Here is an 18,432-nt window from a genome sequence, read left to right as displayed (position 1 = left end):
TATTTATGTATATAATACACATTATAGCTTTGTTCGTGTGTTATCAGTAAAGTGTGCAGTATTTATATAATGGCGCACTTCAAAAATAGGCTGTCTTTCTTGTATTGGAAACAAACATTGCTCATCAGATCAGATGAAAATAGCATCAAAGAAAGAAATGAAACAAATAAAAATCTGCAAATATGATCAGTTTCATACTTTTATTGGAGTGTAGAGTTACAGTCAAAGGATTGTATGGAGAGAAAGATTTTGGTGTCTACGTCATAATAATCAACCATAATCTGTCTTGATCTACTGTAACAGATAGTTACACATTTCTTCCATGATTTCTAAGTGTTCTAATAATCATGAATTCAACAAGAAATTGATAATTATTTCCCCTTCATTAATTATGTTCACAGACACTGTATAAGCCATCATAATGATTTACCCAAAAACAAAGAAAAAGCATATACACACAAAGGTAAAACATTCACCAAAACTGTCATCAAAATAAATACATAAATAAAAATATAATATTGAAGAGAAAGTAAGACTTCAAACCTTTTTAAAGACCAACCTTAGCTACCCAAAAAGCACACAAACTATTCAATGCAAAAAAAATGTTTTCCCCTTCGAAATCAAGCAATATTATGGATTTGGGATTTTAACCCTTTTTGTTCCTAGATCTAATAAAAACATAAAAGGTAACTTATTTACCCAATAACTTAAGTTAATAAATAACCTTGTGACAAACACATTTGTAAGAAGATAAGGCCACAAAACTTAACAGACTGGACAATTCACACTGTGGAGGTTTGTGTGTCATTGACTGTATTTGCATTAGATACTGAACTGCGTGTTAAACTGTTGTTATTCCACTGCAAAACTGAATAATGAAAGATGAAGTGTCTCGCTCAATATTATAAGTGCCTTGAAAAAGAACTGAACCATCAAACTGGTCTGCACTGTCAGGTACACATCATGCACATTTTTAGCTTGAAAACGATACAGAGCAATGCAAGAACTATGCTATTCCCACACAACAAATACAATTAGAAACACGCTGTTAGTATTTAATGGTGCGAAGGGTAAATAAGCAACAAGCAAAGCGGGAAGTATGCTAAAATATGCTAGCATTTGCTCATTAGTCTGTAACATAAAATATCGTTTGTTGATACTTTGAATAATACGTATATAACAGTATACAGACTATTTATATTTATAGACTCTTACTTCTGAAAAACACCACAAATAAAGAATATGTGAGGACATCAGAACAGATTTGACAGATGCGTTATGATGCAGTTTGCCAAAGACCACTGACATACCTGGGGTTTTGATTTATTTGTTTGTGCTGTTTCTTTGTTTGTTTATGCAAAGCACAAAAGCGACAAAACGACCAACAGTTTAGAACAATAATCATATCAGTGGCAAATTAGTCATAGCAACTAATCTAATCTAATCTAATCTAATCTAATCTAATCTAATCTAATCTAATCTATCTATCTATCTATCTATCTATCTATCTATCTATCTATCTATCTATCTATCTATCTATCTATCTATCTATCTATCTATCTATCTATCTATCTATCTATCTATCTATCTATCTATCTATCTATCTATCTATCTATCTATCTATGGGACTACTAGCACAGCATGCACGCCATGCAGACAAAGTTGATGCGATTTTTACAAACAGAACTGTTTTACTCATGCAACACTTAGCCAATTATAAAACAAAGATTGGAGACAAGCATCATTTACAGATTCCCTGAAATGCCACGATTAGGTGTATTCACAACGAACTAGCCAACAACACAACGTCTGACTCACACATTTTGGAAATGAATAGAAACACAGATCTACGTTTGTTCTACGGTGTCCGATCGCAGCGTCCGTTCTACCACAGCACAGCCACATAGCAGCATGCAACACCGACCATCTCTGCGTGACTAAACACACACATGCATTTCTACTTTCTACTGCACCAAAACGCCAAACATCACAACACTGAGCGAGAGGAGCCATGCACTACACAACGCTATCAAAGATTGTGCAATACTGCGTGTGCATGAGGAGGCAAACCGCATCATAATGCCATCTACACGAAACAATACGAGGAAATATTTGAGCATATTACATAATACATGAGCACGCTCGCTCCAAAACAAACAATTCTTTTCACGGCAGTCGAAAAACAACACCGTTCGCTGATCGAGAACGCAGAAAGAGAGCAGGGGTGTGAGCGGGTGAGGGAATATTGAGATAAAGTCGACCAAACGTTGATGCCATACTGACAATGTACTGACAGGCCTACCGGTGCAGTGAGGATGGAAAAGTCAACAGAGGAGATGAAACACATGTCGACCTGCTTGTGTTTGTGTGTGATGTGTGCATTTACAGAGAGCGAAGAAGGCTCCATAAACCACATGTTTGCAACACAAAACAAACAAAAAGAAAGAAATAAAGAAAAACAAACATAACCAATCCAAAGGCCAAATTAGTCCCACCCCTTTCCCGAAAGAGTAAGAGTCGGCTGCATGAAGAAAATCCCGCCCTCTCACTTCTTATTCTTCAGCTGATTGGCGAGCCAGTCGAGGCCTTCGTAGAGCCCATCGCCGCTGGTCGCACAGGTCGCTTGTATATACCAGTTGCGGTGACGGAGCGAATGAAGGCCGAGTTTATCTGTGATCTCAGCAGCGTTCATAGCGTTTGGCAGATCCTAGGAGACAAGATGAATGAAAAGATAAAGAGATTATGTTACGTTCATTGGGTTGTGAAATTGAATATTTGCTTTTTGAAAAGGCTGCTTAACCTTCAAATAGAGCAGTGACGGTAAAGCTAAGGCTGCTTTGAGCAATTTTAGGCATTTGCTAATGTGTTGTTTTATTCGAAATGTGTTGTTGTCTAGATGACTCTTGAAAATGTTTTTTGGTATATATGCAGTCAGACTGATGTCCGTCATATTAATATTTTTGACTTGAATAAAAGCAGTGCCTTGAGATTAATTCGTGATGTCTATTTTTAGGTTGTCTGACTTAAAAATGCTTCTTTACAGCGCACAGTGCTAATGCTAAAATTTAGAAAATTCAGCTGTGAATGTCAATAAAACAAAAAAAGTTTTAATTAAAAAAGTTATAATAATAGTAAATAAATTAGGTCTTAGCAAAAAACAACGAATAAATAATGAATAGTCATTTATATAATATTTAAAAATTATTAATAGTAAACAAATTTGTCTTTTTGTTTTAGAAGGATCTTAATCCTGAAACCAGACTCGAGCTTTTAGCTAACCGCAGACAACTGAATTGGAAATCAATTTAAATTTGAATAAAATTAAACAATTGAAATGAAATAAAAATACAATTATTTTGATCGTGAAAGGAGTCGGGTGGTAAAGGAATGCCAGAAACAAGTACAAGTACCTGTATCTACGTTTAATACGCCATAAAAAGTGTTGTACCTGTTTGTTAGCAAAAACAAGAAGAACGGCATCACGCAGTTCGTCCTCAGCGAGCATCCTCATTAACTCCTCCCGAGCTTCATTAACCCTCTCACGATCATTACTGTCCACCACGAAAATGAGCCCTAGAGAGCCGAAACACGGTCACATAAAGTCAAAGATACAAAGTTACAATGCTTCACACGTAAATCTTGTGTCTGCATGTGTATCTCACCCTGTGTATTTTGAAAGTAGTGTCTCCAAAGCGGTCTGATCTTATCTTGACCACCCACATCCCACACAGTGAAGCTGATGTTCTTATACTCTACGGTCTCCACATTAAACCCTGGAACAAACACAAAAATCACACGATGACTCACAAACACGCTTGTATTGTTTTTTCGTCCGAGAATACATTTTTATTATATTTTGGATGCATGTATGATGTCATAATGTGATCAAGTGTCTGATTGGATTCGATCTAGGGAAGGAGCTAAAGGACAGAGCTTAAATCTGATTGGCCAAAATAGAATCCAAAGTAGACCTAGCACAGTTTTCATAGAATAGATCTCAATGTGTTTAAACTACACTTCATTTTTACTAGACAATTCTATGATGGCGGAGCTTTTATTAATAGGAAAACTTTGGTGAAGACTATTGAATTAAGAATATGTTGCTAGCCCAATCTTTCTAAAAGGCTCAAATTCACTATTATTCAGTGTTTTAAACGATATCTACAGTACATCTACACATTGCAGTCGATCCTCTCACCATAGAAACTGACTCTCATACACGCATTCTGTCTGGAGATGTACAGAGTGTGAAGATGCCAACAACAACAATTGCAGGAGAAAGATTTTACCAATGGTTGGGATGGTGGTTACGATCTCTCCCAGCTTCAGTTTGTACAGGATTGTGGTTTTACCAGCAGCATCTAATCCAACCATCAGAATCCTCATCTCCTTCTTCCCTATCAGGCTCTTCAGCAGATTGCCAAAAATATTCCCCATGATTCAATGTTGTGCTTCGTCTAGCAAATCACAATGCAGAAAGCTGCGAGTCTGTGTGTGTGGAACAATCTAGTGAGGTACAAGACTGAACGCCGTGTGAAACAAGGTTCGATGGGTAAAGGAGTGTGGAATCCTGAAAAGGAAAAATTGTTATTCTTAATGTGCATGAACTGTACTCACTTTCTCACTAGTATGCTTTATCATCAAAAGCTACAAGTATGTTAGCATACAACACACACATTTGAACATGATCCTGGCCGCCATGTCTTCAGGCTGTACTGCAATCTGTCCGTCCCCACTTTCCATAACCCTCCTTTACATGAAGCCCCACCAGTCATCCCTCATCATTCCCATATGGACATATTCCCCCATAACCCTTCTGTCCCAATTTTAACGTCAAAGTATAAAGCCCACATTTGAAATAAAACATATTGTACTTAAGTCAGTGCTTTAAACTGAAACGTGCTGTTGTATAGTGAAAGCTGCCTGGGAAAGTTGTCACTGCATCTCGATAACAAAGATCAAATGTCATGTTTCTGTACATTGGTTTCCACTGTCGAGTCCAGAAATAATATTTTTTTATTAATTCTACCCTCCAAACTTAAACACAACAACATACCCAGACAGATTAAAGGCAAGGGTCTAAATATTTACTAGTTTGATATTTTAACATTAATTTAGCAGACACTTTTATCCAAAATGACTTACAGTGCATAAAAGGTATACATAGTTTATTTGCAAAAACAGATAACTCCGGGTCATATGACACGGCTAAAACGAATATTATGGTTTGTTGTAGATGTAATGCAATGTGTATACACGCTTTAAGGTTCAAAAACGCTATATTTTCCACATACCGTGCATGTTTGTATCTCCTCTTTGCCTACTAACCGAGTTATATTTTATCAGCATGTGTGTCCCTTGGAAATTGAATCTATTATCTTAGCGTTCCTAACACAATGCTACCAACTTCAAGTTACCAATTAAATTTTTGCAGTTTTTTATATAAAAGAATAGCTAATGGGCCGTTTAATCATCATGAATTTACTCATTTGAACAGCTTCCAGTTGTGCACTGGAAAGAAAATGTGAGATAATCCAAGACTACAAGATATGTGCCTATAAATTGGCTTTCATAAATAATCCTTTTTATCACCCTTTCCCTGTAGATAATCTGTAGAGCAAGGTCATGGGTTCAATTTCCAGTAAACATAAATGCTGAAAAAATGTGATAAAAAGCACGTGGTATAAAAGCTTCTGCCAAATGCGTAAATGTAAAATTGCTCTAAAAAGTGTGACAACCAGCCTCTACATAAAACGGTCTCAAGACAAGGTTTAAGGGGCATAAAACCTTACAGATGCCCATGAAATTCATGTAATAATGTGATTTTGATGATAAATAATCTAATGTGTATGGCAGCTGCGGGGGTCAGGCTCTAGCAGCGCTGTCCAGGGTGCTGACGCCCCATAAACCATCATCACCCTTCCACTGAAAACACACCAGGGACGTTTTTACGATATATTTACATAAACAATTTATACATTTTAAAGACCTCATTGTTTTCATATGATCCAACCAACACAGGCTTTCCCAAACCCGCGCAAGATACCCCAAAACCAATGTCACGAGACGGCGTAAATAAAGCGACGAATGCCCACTCGATGTTACACGATAGGACTCCCAATAAAACCATTAAAATGGCGATAATTTAGTTATTACAACTCTATTGGTGCTCAATAAGGCCTACGACCCTTTCGCAATGTCGGTGTAGGATACAACGATCCCATCTTCTCTATGAAGAGATGCGTTTGTCACGAAAAATTGGTCATTTATGAAAGAGCATCCCCACGACTCAAAAGCAAATCAGACACATTTAAACACAATCTTAAAAGGATGGTTATACGGTCGAACAGATACATCGTGTGTGATAACCGCTCTTCATCCATTCATTCGGAGAAATAGAGACGCAAACGTTACGTGCTCGAGCTCTCCGCGTAAGGCCTGTCGTGTCTTCCTTTCCAAAAGCAATAAATGAGGCCCAGTTCAGTTCTACTAGACGCAGAGGCAACATTTCAGTTATCCAGGACCACTGCGAAGCGTTTTAATATGTAGCAATGAAATAATTTCACATATCTGGTTTACCTTTCGTGATGACACCAGCCGATTCAGGACGAGAGACGGAGAGGAGATCTCGCGAGGGTTTACGCCGACAGCAGAAGTACAGGAGCGGGTATTCTCGCGACGATTGGGTTTCGCATCTTGAGAGACTTGAGAGAGTCAGGTAGCTATGGTGAAAAAAAAAGAAAAAAACGTCAAGGAAATGCTTAAGTTGTTACAACAACGGGATTTTTGTGTCTAATATTATGTTTCTATTTCCTGGAGCTTGAAAGCTATAATGCTTTGGGGGATATTTGTCACATTATCTGACAAACCAATAGAAACCAATAGACCCATATTTTTACCATGAAAATAATGACGTTTCGATGATTTTTATGAGAATACGCACATTTCAAAAGGATTAAAATAGGAAACTTATAAATTATCATTTCATAAATTTTCATTTCTTTTAAAAGAACTAGTTCAGTTCCTTTACAGTAACGCATTTTTATTTCAATTTCCAACTTCCCCTCGGCATTTTTAATACATGACAGCTTTCTTCAATAATCTATAAATAATACCGTAATTAACGCAGCCGTGATCTCCTGATAAAAAAATCTATATTTTAGAAAGTCTACAAACGTATGTACACACATATATTAAAAACGACTGAGTTTAATGGATTTTTTTTTTTTTTTTAGCAATTTAGCATCTATCGACCTATATTAGGATTAACACATTGCAACTAAATATAAAGGTTTATTCGTTTTTGGAAAGATACTTTAATTATCTTTAAAAGGTGAGTGACTTCAGGGAGGTAAATGATTCACAGCAGAAGGTCGCAGTGTGTCGAGCGCACTCTAGCGGTGAAGCTCTCATACTACATAGGAAAAGACTTCTGGGATGCTGGCGGAATGTGAGGCGGGGATCGCATTGACCCAGGTATTGGTCCAGTGTTTGAGGGTCGTCTAACCCCACCGTTATCTCTTCACTATAATAACACATCAGCTTTAACTGGCCTTTCGCCTCGAGTCACATTTTAGTCCGTATTTAGTATTTCTTAACGCCGTATAGGCAGCGACAGGGAACGGAAGCGAACTAGTTAGACTGGCTTTTGCCATATTTATTTTTAGCGCTGGTTTACTCATAGACACAATGGGAACTCGAACCGCGATTGCTTTGATATTCCTAGCAGTGTTTGCATTTGTTGCAGCCGAGGACACGGAAAGCAATGAAAGCGTGATCGAGCAGTTGGTCGTGGAGACATTGGTGAGTTGAGTCAAGTTTTTTTTATGAATGAATGTCTGACTGAAGTGGCTGTTACTACACGAGTCCACGTAGCTGCTTAATGCATGCGTGCGTTCACCATATTTATAGAAAGATTGTCGCTTGCGTGAACTTGTCACATTTACAGACACGTTACAATATTGTACACAATGTATTTCACGATGGCATTACAAATATTTAACATCAGATTGACTGTGATTTCATACAGTCGAGGTTTTATACGAGCAATTCCCGTTGTAGTACGACGCCCAGTGTTTAAAATGCCTGAATGTTGTATTTTCACCATTTTATAGGTGATGCCGGAGACATGCACGCTAACATCAGTGATGGGTGACACGCTTCAAATACATTACACGGTAATAAATGAAACGACTTGTCTTTTCTTTGTTATGTTGTCAAATAATGACCCTTCACATGAAAACATGTGCAGTGAGGCGAAATGTACACAAATATACAGTGTGCAAAACGGACGGAGGTTATTTCGTCGTTCAGTGATGTGGCAGACATCTGGATTCAACATAACGAGTTTCATGCTACACATTGAGCGTAAACCATGACACGTTCTTTCCTTTATGTTAATCGACGTATAGAAATGATCGAGAGGCCACGTCCACAGCTAGAAAGGCGATTTTATCTAAACAGTGTTTTAGTTAAGTTAAGGGAAGCCAAATGTTCTGCTTTTACACGCTGGATTAGGCGGAGCAACACGTCAGCACTTGAGGGCGAGCGGCGGTCGTTCGTGTGTTCTACGTCATGACGTCAAACACAAACTCTGACTTCGCCGTTTTACTCCAATATTTTTCATATATATTCTTAAGACAGTTTCTGTAAAGGTAAATACTTGACGTTCTGGGCTACAAAGTTTCGGCTGTTTACGAAATAAAAGTTAAGTCGGTTTAAAATCCATACAGGAAACATTGGGCTTACACACTTAGAATAAATTGGGGGTTCAGAATTAAATATACAGTTTATTGACATTTATTTGCATCTCCAACAACATTTATAATTTTTCAATACATCGTTTTGACACAGCTATGTAAATACCTTATGTAAATAACCACGGTTTTACTATAGTAACCATAGTTTATTTGTAGTAAAACATCATAAAAATCATCATAAAAATAAAAGTGAGCTTTAGATAAAACAATAATTCGCAGACTATAATTCAATTTGATGTAAAAGAGTTTCTGCATTTACATAAACTATGTGTGCAGCTAACCCATTCATTTCGTCTCTCTGTTCAGGGTCGCTTGATGGACGGGAAAGTGATTGACACATCTCTGTCTCGTGAGCCTCTGCTGGTTGAACTGGGCAAAAGATCTGTGATCACAGGTATGAGGCACCAGAAACTATATTACACTCATAACGGCAAAAATAAAACAAAGCTTTTTAAAACTGACCCCAGGACCTCTGCAGTGGGTTACATTTTTAAATAGATATGTGATATTATGTTTAATAATGGCAACATTTGTGTTTTTTCTTTGGCAGGTCTCGAGGAAGCTTTGGTTGGGGTGTGTCAAGGGTAAGTCAAAGAAAACTTGTGGCAGTGCGTGTAGGCAGATGTTGTGAAAGCTGAACATAAACTACATTGAATAATACTGTTCAACAACATTTATGGTCTTTTCTCTCTCTGTTCTGCTCAGACAAAAAATCAAGGCCACGATTCCGGCACATCTAGCATATGGAAAGAGAGGATATCCTCCAACCATCCCAGGTACCATGGCAACATGCTTAACATGACATATAGGCTTTGTATTAAAAAACCGCAGGTTTGAAATTGCTATATTTTTCAAACAGTTCACAGCATCGTAAATCCTGCATTTGTCCATAATAAAATACATTATTAAACCTTATGCAAGGCTTTTATCCAAAACCGTTTACAGCACATTTCTCATATTTTATAATATATGCTTTGGCTGGGAATCAAACCCGTTGCCTCACTGTTAAAGCTTGGCACGTTTTAATGCACGTTCTTCTTTCGCCACAGGTGACAGTGCACTTGAGTTTGAGGTGGAGGTGATCTCTCTCTCTCAGCAAACGCCGTATCAGAAAATAGTGAATGACGTCTTACCGCTGGTGTGTTTGGGGCTGGTTCCCACCCTGTTGGGTTTAGTGGGCATCTACCTCTACAAGAAAGCTAATGCTCAACCTCACGGCAAGAAGAAGAGCAAAGACAAGAAGAGCAAGAAGAAATAAGATCAAAGCCAAAGAAATAAACTATTTAAATAAGAAAAACAACTACAGTTTTGTGTATTTTTTCTGTGACATAAATTCTTTAAAATGCTCGTACACATGAGGCATTTGCAGAACAGATGCTCTTATCTGATTATGAAGAATGTACATCAGATGAAAGCATTTTTAAGGCACATTTGAAACTTTAAGAATGTCAGTACAACATATAACAAACAGCAAAACAACATTTAACGAAACATTAAGTTCGTGGGATCAAATGATTACACAACAGATCATAAAAGTCATACATTTGTATGTGTGGTTTCAGTGCGTTAATACCTTTTGAAGCCGCTGTATAGTGTTTTCAAGTTTTTCTTTTTTTATTAAAGACTTGTCTAAAGACTATTTATTCAGGATCAGTGATATGATTATTTTGATTCATTTCTTAAAGGATACAACACGGTGATTTGAAGGGATAAAAGTTGCTTATAAGACCGTGTAGAGATCAAATATCTTTTTATTTCTTACACGAAAGCATCTGAAAATAGCAGTCCAATGCATCAATTATATCATTTATATATTCTTTCTCGATTCTGTTTCAAAAAGTGTCAGACCGTACAGGGGGCCTGCAGCTCAAAAGGCATGAAATCTGTCTACATTTGGGATCACATTTTCCTAAAGTAAATAGTAACAGACAACACCAGCAACACAATGTGCGATCATTAGGTCAAAATACTGACGATTCACTCAGAAAACAACTTCTCCAAATGAAACACTGACCTGATCAGAAGAATGTTTACACTTTCCTCCAGGTGAGGATTGTTAGAAGACAAACAATGAAGGGTTAAAGGTGAAGTCTCAGAAGATATTCAGGAGTCAGCGGATCTTCAACATTTTTGGGGTAATTAATGTTTTAACTTTCAATATTTCTTTGTTAAATGTTGCAGTTAATGTTAATAAGAATGATATACTTTGAGACAAAACACACATCAAATCAGTTGTTTTTAAGGTTTTCATTGCATACATGAGAGGATAATGTTTGTTTTGAAAACAATCCTTGATGCTGTAGATTTATATAATTTATAATGTAACTGTAATTTATTTTTAACTGTATTTTTAGAAGTATTTTCAAATTGTCGTTTATCGTAAATGGTTTGTTGCCATCTTGTGGCCAGTAGAGGAATTGTACTTTAGAATTTTGGTTGAATTGAAAACTATTTGTATGAGCTTCTATAGTTCAATAACAAAACAAACAAAAACAGTCCCTTATAAAGTTGCACTTCAAGTGTCCTGGATTTGTTGTCTTGATCAATACTTGTAAATGTGCAGATACATTTGGGCTATGTTGCAGTTGAAAACGCTTTAATTGTGTATAAAACCATACATTTTCATATGGATTCCCTACAGCCTCTGCTGTGCAATATTTGCAGCTTCTTGGACCACGTAGCGTTTCTGATCGCGTCTCCCGGTAGCAGCCGGGGCCTGTAGAGGAGGAGACGACACCGTCAGCAGTGGGTGTTGATGGTGAAGAAGACTGTCGTCAGAAACACTAATCCCATCCAGAAACTGCTTCAGATAGATTCTCAACTGCTCATTCTGTCGATCCAGAAGCAGCTTCTCTCGCTTCAGACACAAGCGCTCCAGATGCACTTTGTTATAACGCTGCCAGAAGATCCCGAGAGGTGCACAGTCCTGAATTAACTGGACAGACTCAAGGGGTTAAAGTCAAGACAATACATGATGTAATGCACCATGTAGACATACTTCACATTCCTAGCTCAAAATACGTTCGTTCACGTAGACTTTGGTAAAAAGATTTCGGTAACACTTTACATTAAGGTTCCCTTTATGAAGCATTTATAAATGTGTTCATTAATGATTAATAAGTCATTTACAAATGCATTATAAAGCAGTTATAACTGCGTAAATAAAAACGAAATACCTGTTATGAATGCTTAATAAATGTTACTGTTTATAAATGTTTACTGTTTATAAATGTTTATAAATCTTACTCTTTAAAGTGCACTTTCATGGGCTGTCAATACTTCTAAATATATGATTCACATCAGAGATGTAGCCTTGTGAGCAAGCATTCTGTTTCTACAATAAATAATAAATAAATGTTTTCTGGTTTTGATTAACTATCGGAAGTAACTGAATCGTTCGCAAACAACCTTTGTGCATTTAGTGTTAAAAAGTGATCAAAAGTTTGATGAATTTATCTTGGTAAGCAAGAAAAAACTGCTTTGGATAAGCATCATGATCTGAAGGCATTCTGGAGGGCACCGGAAGACATTCGGAATCGGATCAAGTCAGCAACATGGTTTGAAAAGTGCATAAGATATGAAATATACAATAATAAGAAAAACCATCATAACACCCTACAGTCTCCGGTCTGACAGCCTATTTTGCAAATAAATAATGAATAAATACACTTATTAAGCATTTATAACATGCGAGTTAAAAATGGCTCACTATTTAGCAGGTATTTCGTTAGAATCCCCTTTTCATGTATGCGGTTATAACTGCTTTATAATGCATTTGTAAATGACTTATTAATCATCAATGAACACATTTATAAATACTTTATGAAGGGAACCTTAATGTAAAGTGTTACCAAGATTTCTTTTAAAAGTATAGTATTACATGAGTGAGTTTGTTAGGTGGAGACTCTGCGGCTTTATCTCTCTCCTGACTCAGCTCTTCAGCGCTCAATGATGAAGAATCGAAGGGCAAAACCTTTTCATGTTCTGTCTCCAGTTTATGACACATCTCTGAGAGACGCAACAGCTTCTCCCCCTGCGGTCCAAACAGAGAAGTCAAATGAGTGAATTCAGTTCAATTCATGTGTTTTTCTGAAGCGCTATTTGCACATTCTTTGCTTCTAATGACCGTACAGTTTTGAGTTAGGCATAAAAATATGAGTACAAAATGGAGAAACCTAAACGTGGATGCAAGCCAAGAAAGGGCAAACTATGTATGAGAGAAAATAGATTTTTTTCTGATATGCAAAAAAAGCACCGAAAATTAAAAAGCTTGCAGGAATACAAGGGATAGTTCAATTCTGTCATTTACTCACCTTCCCGTTGTTCCAAATCTGTATAAATGTCTTTGTTCTGATGAACACAGAGAAAGATATTTGGAAGAATGCTTATAACCAGATAGATTTTACCCCCCATTGACTCCCATAGTAGGAAAAAATACTATGATGGTCAAAAGTGTTTGCTGTCCTACATTCTTCAAAATGTCTTCTTTTGTGTTCAACAGAACAACAAAACAAACAGATGAAGTAATTTTTCCTACTATGGGAGTCAATGGGGGGCGAGATCTGTTTGGTTATAAGCATTCTTCCAAATATCCTTCTCTGTGTTCATCAGAACAAAGAAATGTTTTGGATGAACTATCCATTTAAGTACCGTTTTATCAGTTATTAATATTCTTTACATCCTTTTTTATCTTTTTGTAGTGTTTATGTTGAATAAACATACCTTTGCTTGGATCTCCTGTAGTTTTTTGGCAGCTTTGCTGCTGTAAACGGTAAGTTTGGTGAGCTGCTGTCTGCGAGCCGCTTGAGCGTCACCGAGCTGAACCCTGAAATGTTGGACTTTCTGGGCAAGCTCGTCACGGGCTGATCGAAGGGGGTCAGATGTGTCTTCAGTTTGACTTGAGCTCAGCTGAAAGCGCAGAGCTGTGATCGAGTCCTGCACACACACGGATCGTTTGCATTAAGAACATCAGTCTATTTAATCACTTAAAAATCCTCTGACCTGCAACTTCAAAATTTGTTTTTTATGCGCGTTGATCTCTTTGAGGCTTCGCTCGTCGTTGATGCGCAGATGATCAGTTTCGATGGCTTTAACTTCAGTGGCTTTATTGTGGTCGTGTAAGATCTGCTGCATCTCTCGCCATAACATGGCCATAATCCCTTCCATATCGAACTGGACTGCATGTTTATTCTCATCGTTCTGCAGAAATAAAACAAACGTGTATAATTATCATTAAACGCATGGTTATGACGCAAATGAATACAGTGCGCATATACACATTTCACACTTCAAATATATTTTGTTTTGTTTTTCAGTAAAGCTTCAACATATCCAAATATATCTAAACCCAACCTGTTTTTTTATTTGATTGCGAGTGCTATGGTAGTCACGGTTCGCCTCGCTGTCATGATCAGCATATCGCTTTTCCATAGAAAACATCATGTTCTCTAAACACAAATTCTCCTGCTGATGCTGAGACAGAACCTGTTCTCTGAAAAACACAGAACACCAAAATGGTTCATTTTATCGTTTTTCCCCATGTCATTAAAACATAATAAAGGAAGAGTTCACACTATCATTTCATTATTTATTCACCCTCGTGTCATTCCAAGCTTGTATGACTTTCTTTCTTCTGCAGAACAAAGATATTTTAAAGAATGTTGGTAAACAAACAACACTGACCCTCATCGACATTTCTCAAAATATCTTCTTTTGTGTTTCACAGAAGAAAGAGTCATATAAATGATGACTGAATTTTTTTCTCGTTTGTGCACCTTCTTTTCTTTATGCGTACCTCTCAGTATTATATTCTGAGCTAAATTCCTCTAATCTTGTGTTGAAGTACATCTCAAGTTCTGCCAGTCGACATCTGTGCAGCTCTAACAGTGAGTCCATGTTGTGCAGATGAGAACTTCGGGCTAACTCGGACTGCTGCTCTCTCTCGCTCAAATCAACCACCAAACTCTGCGGAAAAACACACACACGTCAGATACAAATAATGATAGTAAGAATGTATATTTGGATATTTGAGGATGCTGTGATGTCACCCTAATGATGCTGTCTTTGCAGTCCAGGACTCTCTCAAAGGTCTGACTCAACACTGACATGTCATCACGCAACTCAACAGTTTTTTTCTGCATCAAAACGACACGCCACTGCTGCTGAAGTTTGTAAAGGTTCAACACTGTGTTCTTCTCTTCCTTCTCCAGTTTCTCCTGGAAACGAGAATTACAGCCGATTTGAGCTGCAAAACATTCTCAGTGAAGCACACATTTCTTCAGTATAACAAAAGGCACACATCTGATGCTCTGAAAATAATTTTAGGCACAAATAATAAATCAAAACAAATATGTCAAACACACTTTGAGGAACTGGGTGAGCATGTCTTCTTTTCTCTTGGTTGTCTCCTCCTCAGCTTGAGCTTTCTGCTGCAGGTACAGAAGTCTCTCCTCCTCCGCCATGCCCGCGTGCTTTCCACCTCCTCCCTTACGCCCTGCTTTTTTTGGCATGATTTCTACGCTTCTCTGATTTAGAGGTCCTAAAAAGAATAGAAACATCTCATTAATTACATAATCTTAACTGGGCTGCCAAGATAATAAAGACTAAAGTCTCTCATAGAAATACTGACCAAAGAGGGTAGGGGTTGCTTTAATGTTAGATTGTTCCCTTGTCTCTTGTCCATAATGATAAAAAACAAAGATAAACGGGTATTTTTATCGCATAAATAAACATTTATGATGTCGTAAACGGCAGAATCACAGTATATAAGGATGAATAAAAGGCGCGTTTAATTGTTGTAATGTTCCAGCTTAGCAAACAAAAATAAAATGTGTTACAACTACTACATTTATCCAATTTATCTAGATTCTGTTATATATGTCATTTAATGTTCTCTTACCCTCCAAAGTCAGCCCGCACAACAAGTGTGACTCGTTTTTGTTGCCAGTTTCCTTAGCAACCACCAATAATGAAGCGCGTGTCCAATAGGGGGCGTGTCTGCACCGCCGTTACACTCAAAAATAAATCGCACAGGTCCGACCTAGGGTATAATGTTACACTTTTTAAACACTGACATTTTTTTATAATGACTTAATTTTTTTGTATTTTATTGCATTTTATTAATTGTGTTCGACCCTCTATCAGTAAAACGGACGATAAACACCTCAGTAATATCTTGTTCAGGATTAGGACAGATCAACTAGTTTAAAGTATACGATACAAAATGATTACTTTACATGCACATCATTTGGGTCTTTAGGATCCTAAACAAAAAAGGGAATCTTAACTAAACAGTTATTGAAAATTAATTTTAACAAGTGATACTGTGTGTGACCAATAGAGGGAGCTGTTACTGCACACGTGGACGTTCTCAAAAAGGCTATGTAGTGTGCACACTGCACCGCTCTCACTAAATCCTTGGTGTTTCGAGTCTGACGTCATCACGCAACCGTGCTTTTTGTCAGTTTTAACAATCATAGGTAGTTTAGATGGTTGGAGTAAGGTTAGGGTTAGGGTGTGGGTCACACTGCACAGAGACGTATTATTTGGGCTAAAGTGAGTGGAATTGTGTGTAAATTTCCACTCTGAAATTCCTCAAGCACTTCAGTAAAACTCTTATCATTTACTTCATAGGTTTAATGAGATTAAAGATAAAGTAATATGTCAAAGTGGATGACTGTATGTATTGTCCTATATGAACTGTCCTGAAATGACGTCTTTAAATGGACATTTAACTCAAATTACATCAATAATGCAACACAGTGGGTGTTTTAAAGGGATCAACAAAATGTTGTTTATATAATTCAATAAAAATACAATATACAATTGTGTTCTGGTAAGAGTAAAGATAACTTAATCACTCTGTTAATGACTTGTTATCTTTATACTGACATAAAACACAAACTGTAGACAAATACACAGCATCTCTGTAACCTTTTGGCCCCGCTGATAATATATGACAATGTTAATGTTAAGACTGACTCTTATCAGTTGATTGACATTAAAAGTGTACATTTGATCAAATTTAGATGACTTATTGATTGGTCCATTTAGACGGGTAATTCTTATGTAGACTTTTATCACTGCTGTTGAAGTTAATGTCAATAGTCAAAAGATAAATGCAAGTTCTGAGAAGTATTTTACTTATTTTTGTTATTCACTCTGGAAATAAATCAGATACGCTTCAGATAGTGACAACAGTTAGCATCCCAGTTTCTTTCCAGTAATATCAACTGCAAGTAAGGTGATCGTTTTTAACTTACCTGCTATTATTATTCAATAGTGAAAATTCTTGGTTCTCATAGTAACCGACTGAATCGTCCAGAACCAATAGAGTCAATATTGCTGAAGGGTTCAAATTCCCAACTGTCCTACAAAGAAACTTGTCATATTTATTTGAAAAAAAATAATGCCTGAAACTTGAGGCATTTGGAGAGTTTGAGTTGTTTTATTACATACAATACAAAACTGAATATGTATTTCACTGACACAAAAGACATTTTGGCCTGTCCCCAATCAGGACATATTTCTGTTTTTTCTACTTCTTAAGATTTACATTGATTTTTCTTTGCATTCTTCATGCTCGTACGTTCTTTGGCCACTCACATGTATCTGTCATATCTATTTTCCTTCACTTTCTGTTCAGAGTGTGTTCTGAAGAGCCATTAGCTTCTGAATCAGCTGATGTTTTACTGCCATTACCAACATTGTTGTCTCAACAGGCTGTTTCCACTTTTATACTCTCTTAATGGATTCTTGTGGCCACTCTTGATTCCCTGTGTGTTTCTCTGTATCATATTTCACATTTATCAGTCTTATAGTCTGTGTTTTATGAACTCAGCAAAATGATGACTATACTATTAAAAAAGGTATAAAAAGTACCTTTCAAAAAGTACACATTTGCACCTAAAGAGTTCATATTTGTACCTCAAAGGTACATACCGTTACCAAATACATATCTGTACCTAAACTACGTATTAGTACACTGTAAAACTTTGCTGTAATTTCGCAGCAGGTTTGCCAGTAACTTACTGTAGATTTAATGCACAGTTTTGTTTTATGCATAAACGTACCTAGATTATATTTTTCTTTCATAAAACAAGACTAAATATATTGGGTCACTTTTCTTGTTACGTATGTAAATGTATGGTAATTTAAGACGTTTTAAATATTTTTACAGAAAACAAGAGAAAAATGCTTTGGAAGAATGTCATTTTTTGCAGTGTTGCTGTGCTAATGCTAATGTCTCTTCATGCTCATTTTGAAATTTAGTACTAATTGGAAAGTATATTAAGTAGTTATTAAAGCTACAGTAAGTTACTGGCAAACCTGCTGCAAAAACTACAGCAAAGTTTTACAGTGTACCTTTTTACAGGGGATTCTGTCCGGTGACGGTCTTTGTACTTTCATTTCCGAAAGTATACGCATTATTGTTGACAACATTATTTAACAGAGCAAATTATTTGAATAACTTTGCAAAAGCTCAGTGACAAATAAGAAGGCAAATCTGTTGTTTTTCCTTAAATTTCAAATGCCATAAACACGCGTATAAACTAAAGATGCATTATCTATTAAAAGACACAGACACAGTGTTTATAAAACACTAGAATACCTTTTATATCTTTATTTAAAAAGATGAAACCCACCTCATTTACACAAGGGATATTTAAAAATA

General features: G+C 36.7%; 3 protein-coding genes across 6 annotated transcripts; 1 reads left to right on the top strand and 2 right to left on the bottom strand.

Annotated features, from left to right (window-relative positions):
- Positions 1-186: 186 nt before the first annotated feature.
- arf3b (ADP-ribosylation factor 3b) lies at positions 187-6,708 on the bottom strand. The gene is made up of 5 exons (XM_057337964.1): positions 6,580-6,708; positions 4,290-4,570; positions 3,663-3,773; positions 3,449-3,573; positions 187-2,707 (listed from the first exon to the last, which is right to left on the bottom strand). Exons 2-5 carry the CDS (start codon positions 4,435-4,437, stop codon positions 2,546-2,548), a joined length of 546 nt encoding a protein of 181 aa, XP_057193947.1. The 5' UTR covers positions 4,438-4,570; positions 6,580-6,708; the 3' UTR covers positions 187-2,545.
- Positions 6,709-7,405: 697 nt separating this feature from the next.
- fkbp11 (FKBP prolyl isomerase 11) lies at positions 7,406-10,124 on the top strand. 2 transcript variants are annotated; one of them, XM_057337963.1, is made up of 7 exons: positions 7,406-7,476; positions 7,748-7,803; positions 8,115-8,177; positions 9,066-9,153; positions 9,310-9,343; positions 9,465-9,535; positions 9,809-10,124. In XM_057337963.1, exons 3-7 carry the CDS (start codon positions 8,118-8,120, stop codon positions 10,015-10,017), a joined length of 462 nt encoding a protein of 153 aa, XP_057193946.1. In that variant the 5' UTR covers positions 7,406-7,476; positions 7,748-7,803; positions 8,115-8,117; the 3' UTR covers positions 10,018-10,124. The 2 variants fall into 2 exon arrangements, with proteins under 2 accessions (XP_057193946.1, XP_057193945.1); XM_057337962.1 differs by having other exon boundaries at positions 7,409-7,803.
- Positions 10,125-11,376: 1,252 nt separating this feature from the next.
- On the bottom strand, positions 11,377-15,692 carry ccdc65 (coiled-coil domain containing 65). 3 transcript variants are annotated; one of them, XM_057337959.1, is made up of 10 exons: positions 15,658-15,690; positions 15,388-15,430; positions 15,122-15,297; positions 14,807-14,974; positions 14,554-14,723; positions 14,112-14,250; positions 13,761-13,958; positions 13,482-13,694; positions 12,640-12,792; positions 11,377-11,694 (listed from the first exon to the last, which is right to left on the bottom strand). In XM_057337959.1, exons 3-10 carry the CDS (start codon positions 15,266-15,268, stop codon positions 11,395-11,397), a joined length of 1,488 nt encoding a protein of 495 aa, XP_057193942.1. In that variant the 5' UTR covers positions 15,269-15,297; positions 15,388-15,430; positions 15,658-15,690; the 3' UTR covers positions 11,377-11,394. The 3 variants fall into 3 exon arrangements, with proteins under 3 accessions (XP_057193942.1, XP_057193944.1, XP_057193941.1); XM_057337961.1 differs by lacking the exon at positions 15,388-15,430 and having other exon boundaries at positions 15,658-15,692; XM_057337958.1 differs by lacking the exon at positions 15,658-15,690 and having other exon boundaries at positions 15,388-15,452.
- Positions 15,693-18,432: the final 2,740 nt, after the last annotated feature.

The sequence above is a fragment of the Triplophysa rosa genome, linkage group LG7, assembly GCF_024868665.1.
Source record: "Triplophysa rosa linkage group LG7, Trosa_1v2, whole genome shotgun sequence".
Taxonomy (NCBI): domain Eukaryota; kingdom Metazoa; phylum Chordata; class Actinopteri; order Cypriniformes; family Nemacheilidae; genus Triplophysa; species Triplophysa rosa.
This window is presented reverse-complemented; position numbering and strand designations above follow the sequence as displayed.

Excerpts from the sequence above, each read along its gene's own strand:
- arf3b (XM_057337964.1), bottom strand. The coding sequence starts at position 4,437 with ATGGGGAATATTTTTGGCAATCTGCTGAAGAGCCTGATAGGGAAGAAG. Across the intron at positions 3,774-4,289 it reads AACCACCATCCCAACCATTG|GGTTTAATGTGGAGACCGTA; the intron begins GTAAAATCTTTC and ends TGTTTGTTCCAG. Across the intron at positions 2,708-3,448 it reads TTGTTTTTGCTAACAAACAG|GATCTGCCAAACGCTATGAA; the intron begins GTACAACACTTT and ends CTTGTCTCCTAG.
- fkbp11 (XM_057337962.1), top strand. The coding sequence starts at position 7,690 with ATGGGAACTCGAACCGCGATTGCTTTGATATTCCTAGCAGTGTTTGCA. Across the intron at positions 7,804-8,114 it reads AGTTGGTCGTGGAGACATTG|GTGATGCCGGAGACATGCAC; the intron begins GTGAGTTGAGTC and ends ACCATTTTATAG. Across the intron at positions 9,154-9,309 it reads CAAAAGATCTGTGATCACAG|GTCTCGAGGAAGCTTTGGTT; the intron begins GTATGAGGCACC and ends TTTCTTTGGCAG.
- ccdc65 (XM_057337961.1), bottom strand. The coding sequence starts at position 15,268 with ATGCCAAAAAAAGCAGGGCGTAAGGGAGGAGGTGGAAAGCACGCGGGC. Across the intron at positions 13,695-13,760 it reads AACAAATTTTGAAGTTGCAG|GACTCGATCACAGCTCTGCG; the intron begins GTCAGAGGATTT and ends GTGTGTGTGCAG. Across the intron at positions 12,793-13,481 it reads TACAGGAGATCCAAGCAAAG|GGGGAGAAGCTGTTGCGTCT; the intron begins GTATGTTTATTC and ends TTTGGACCGCAG.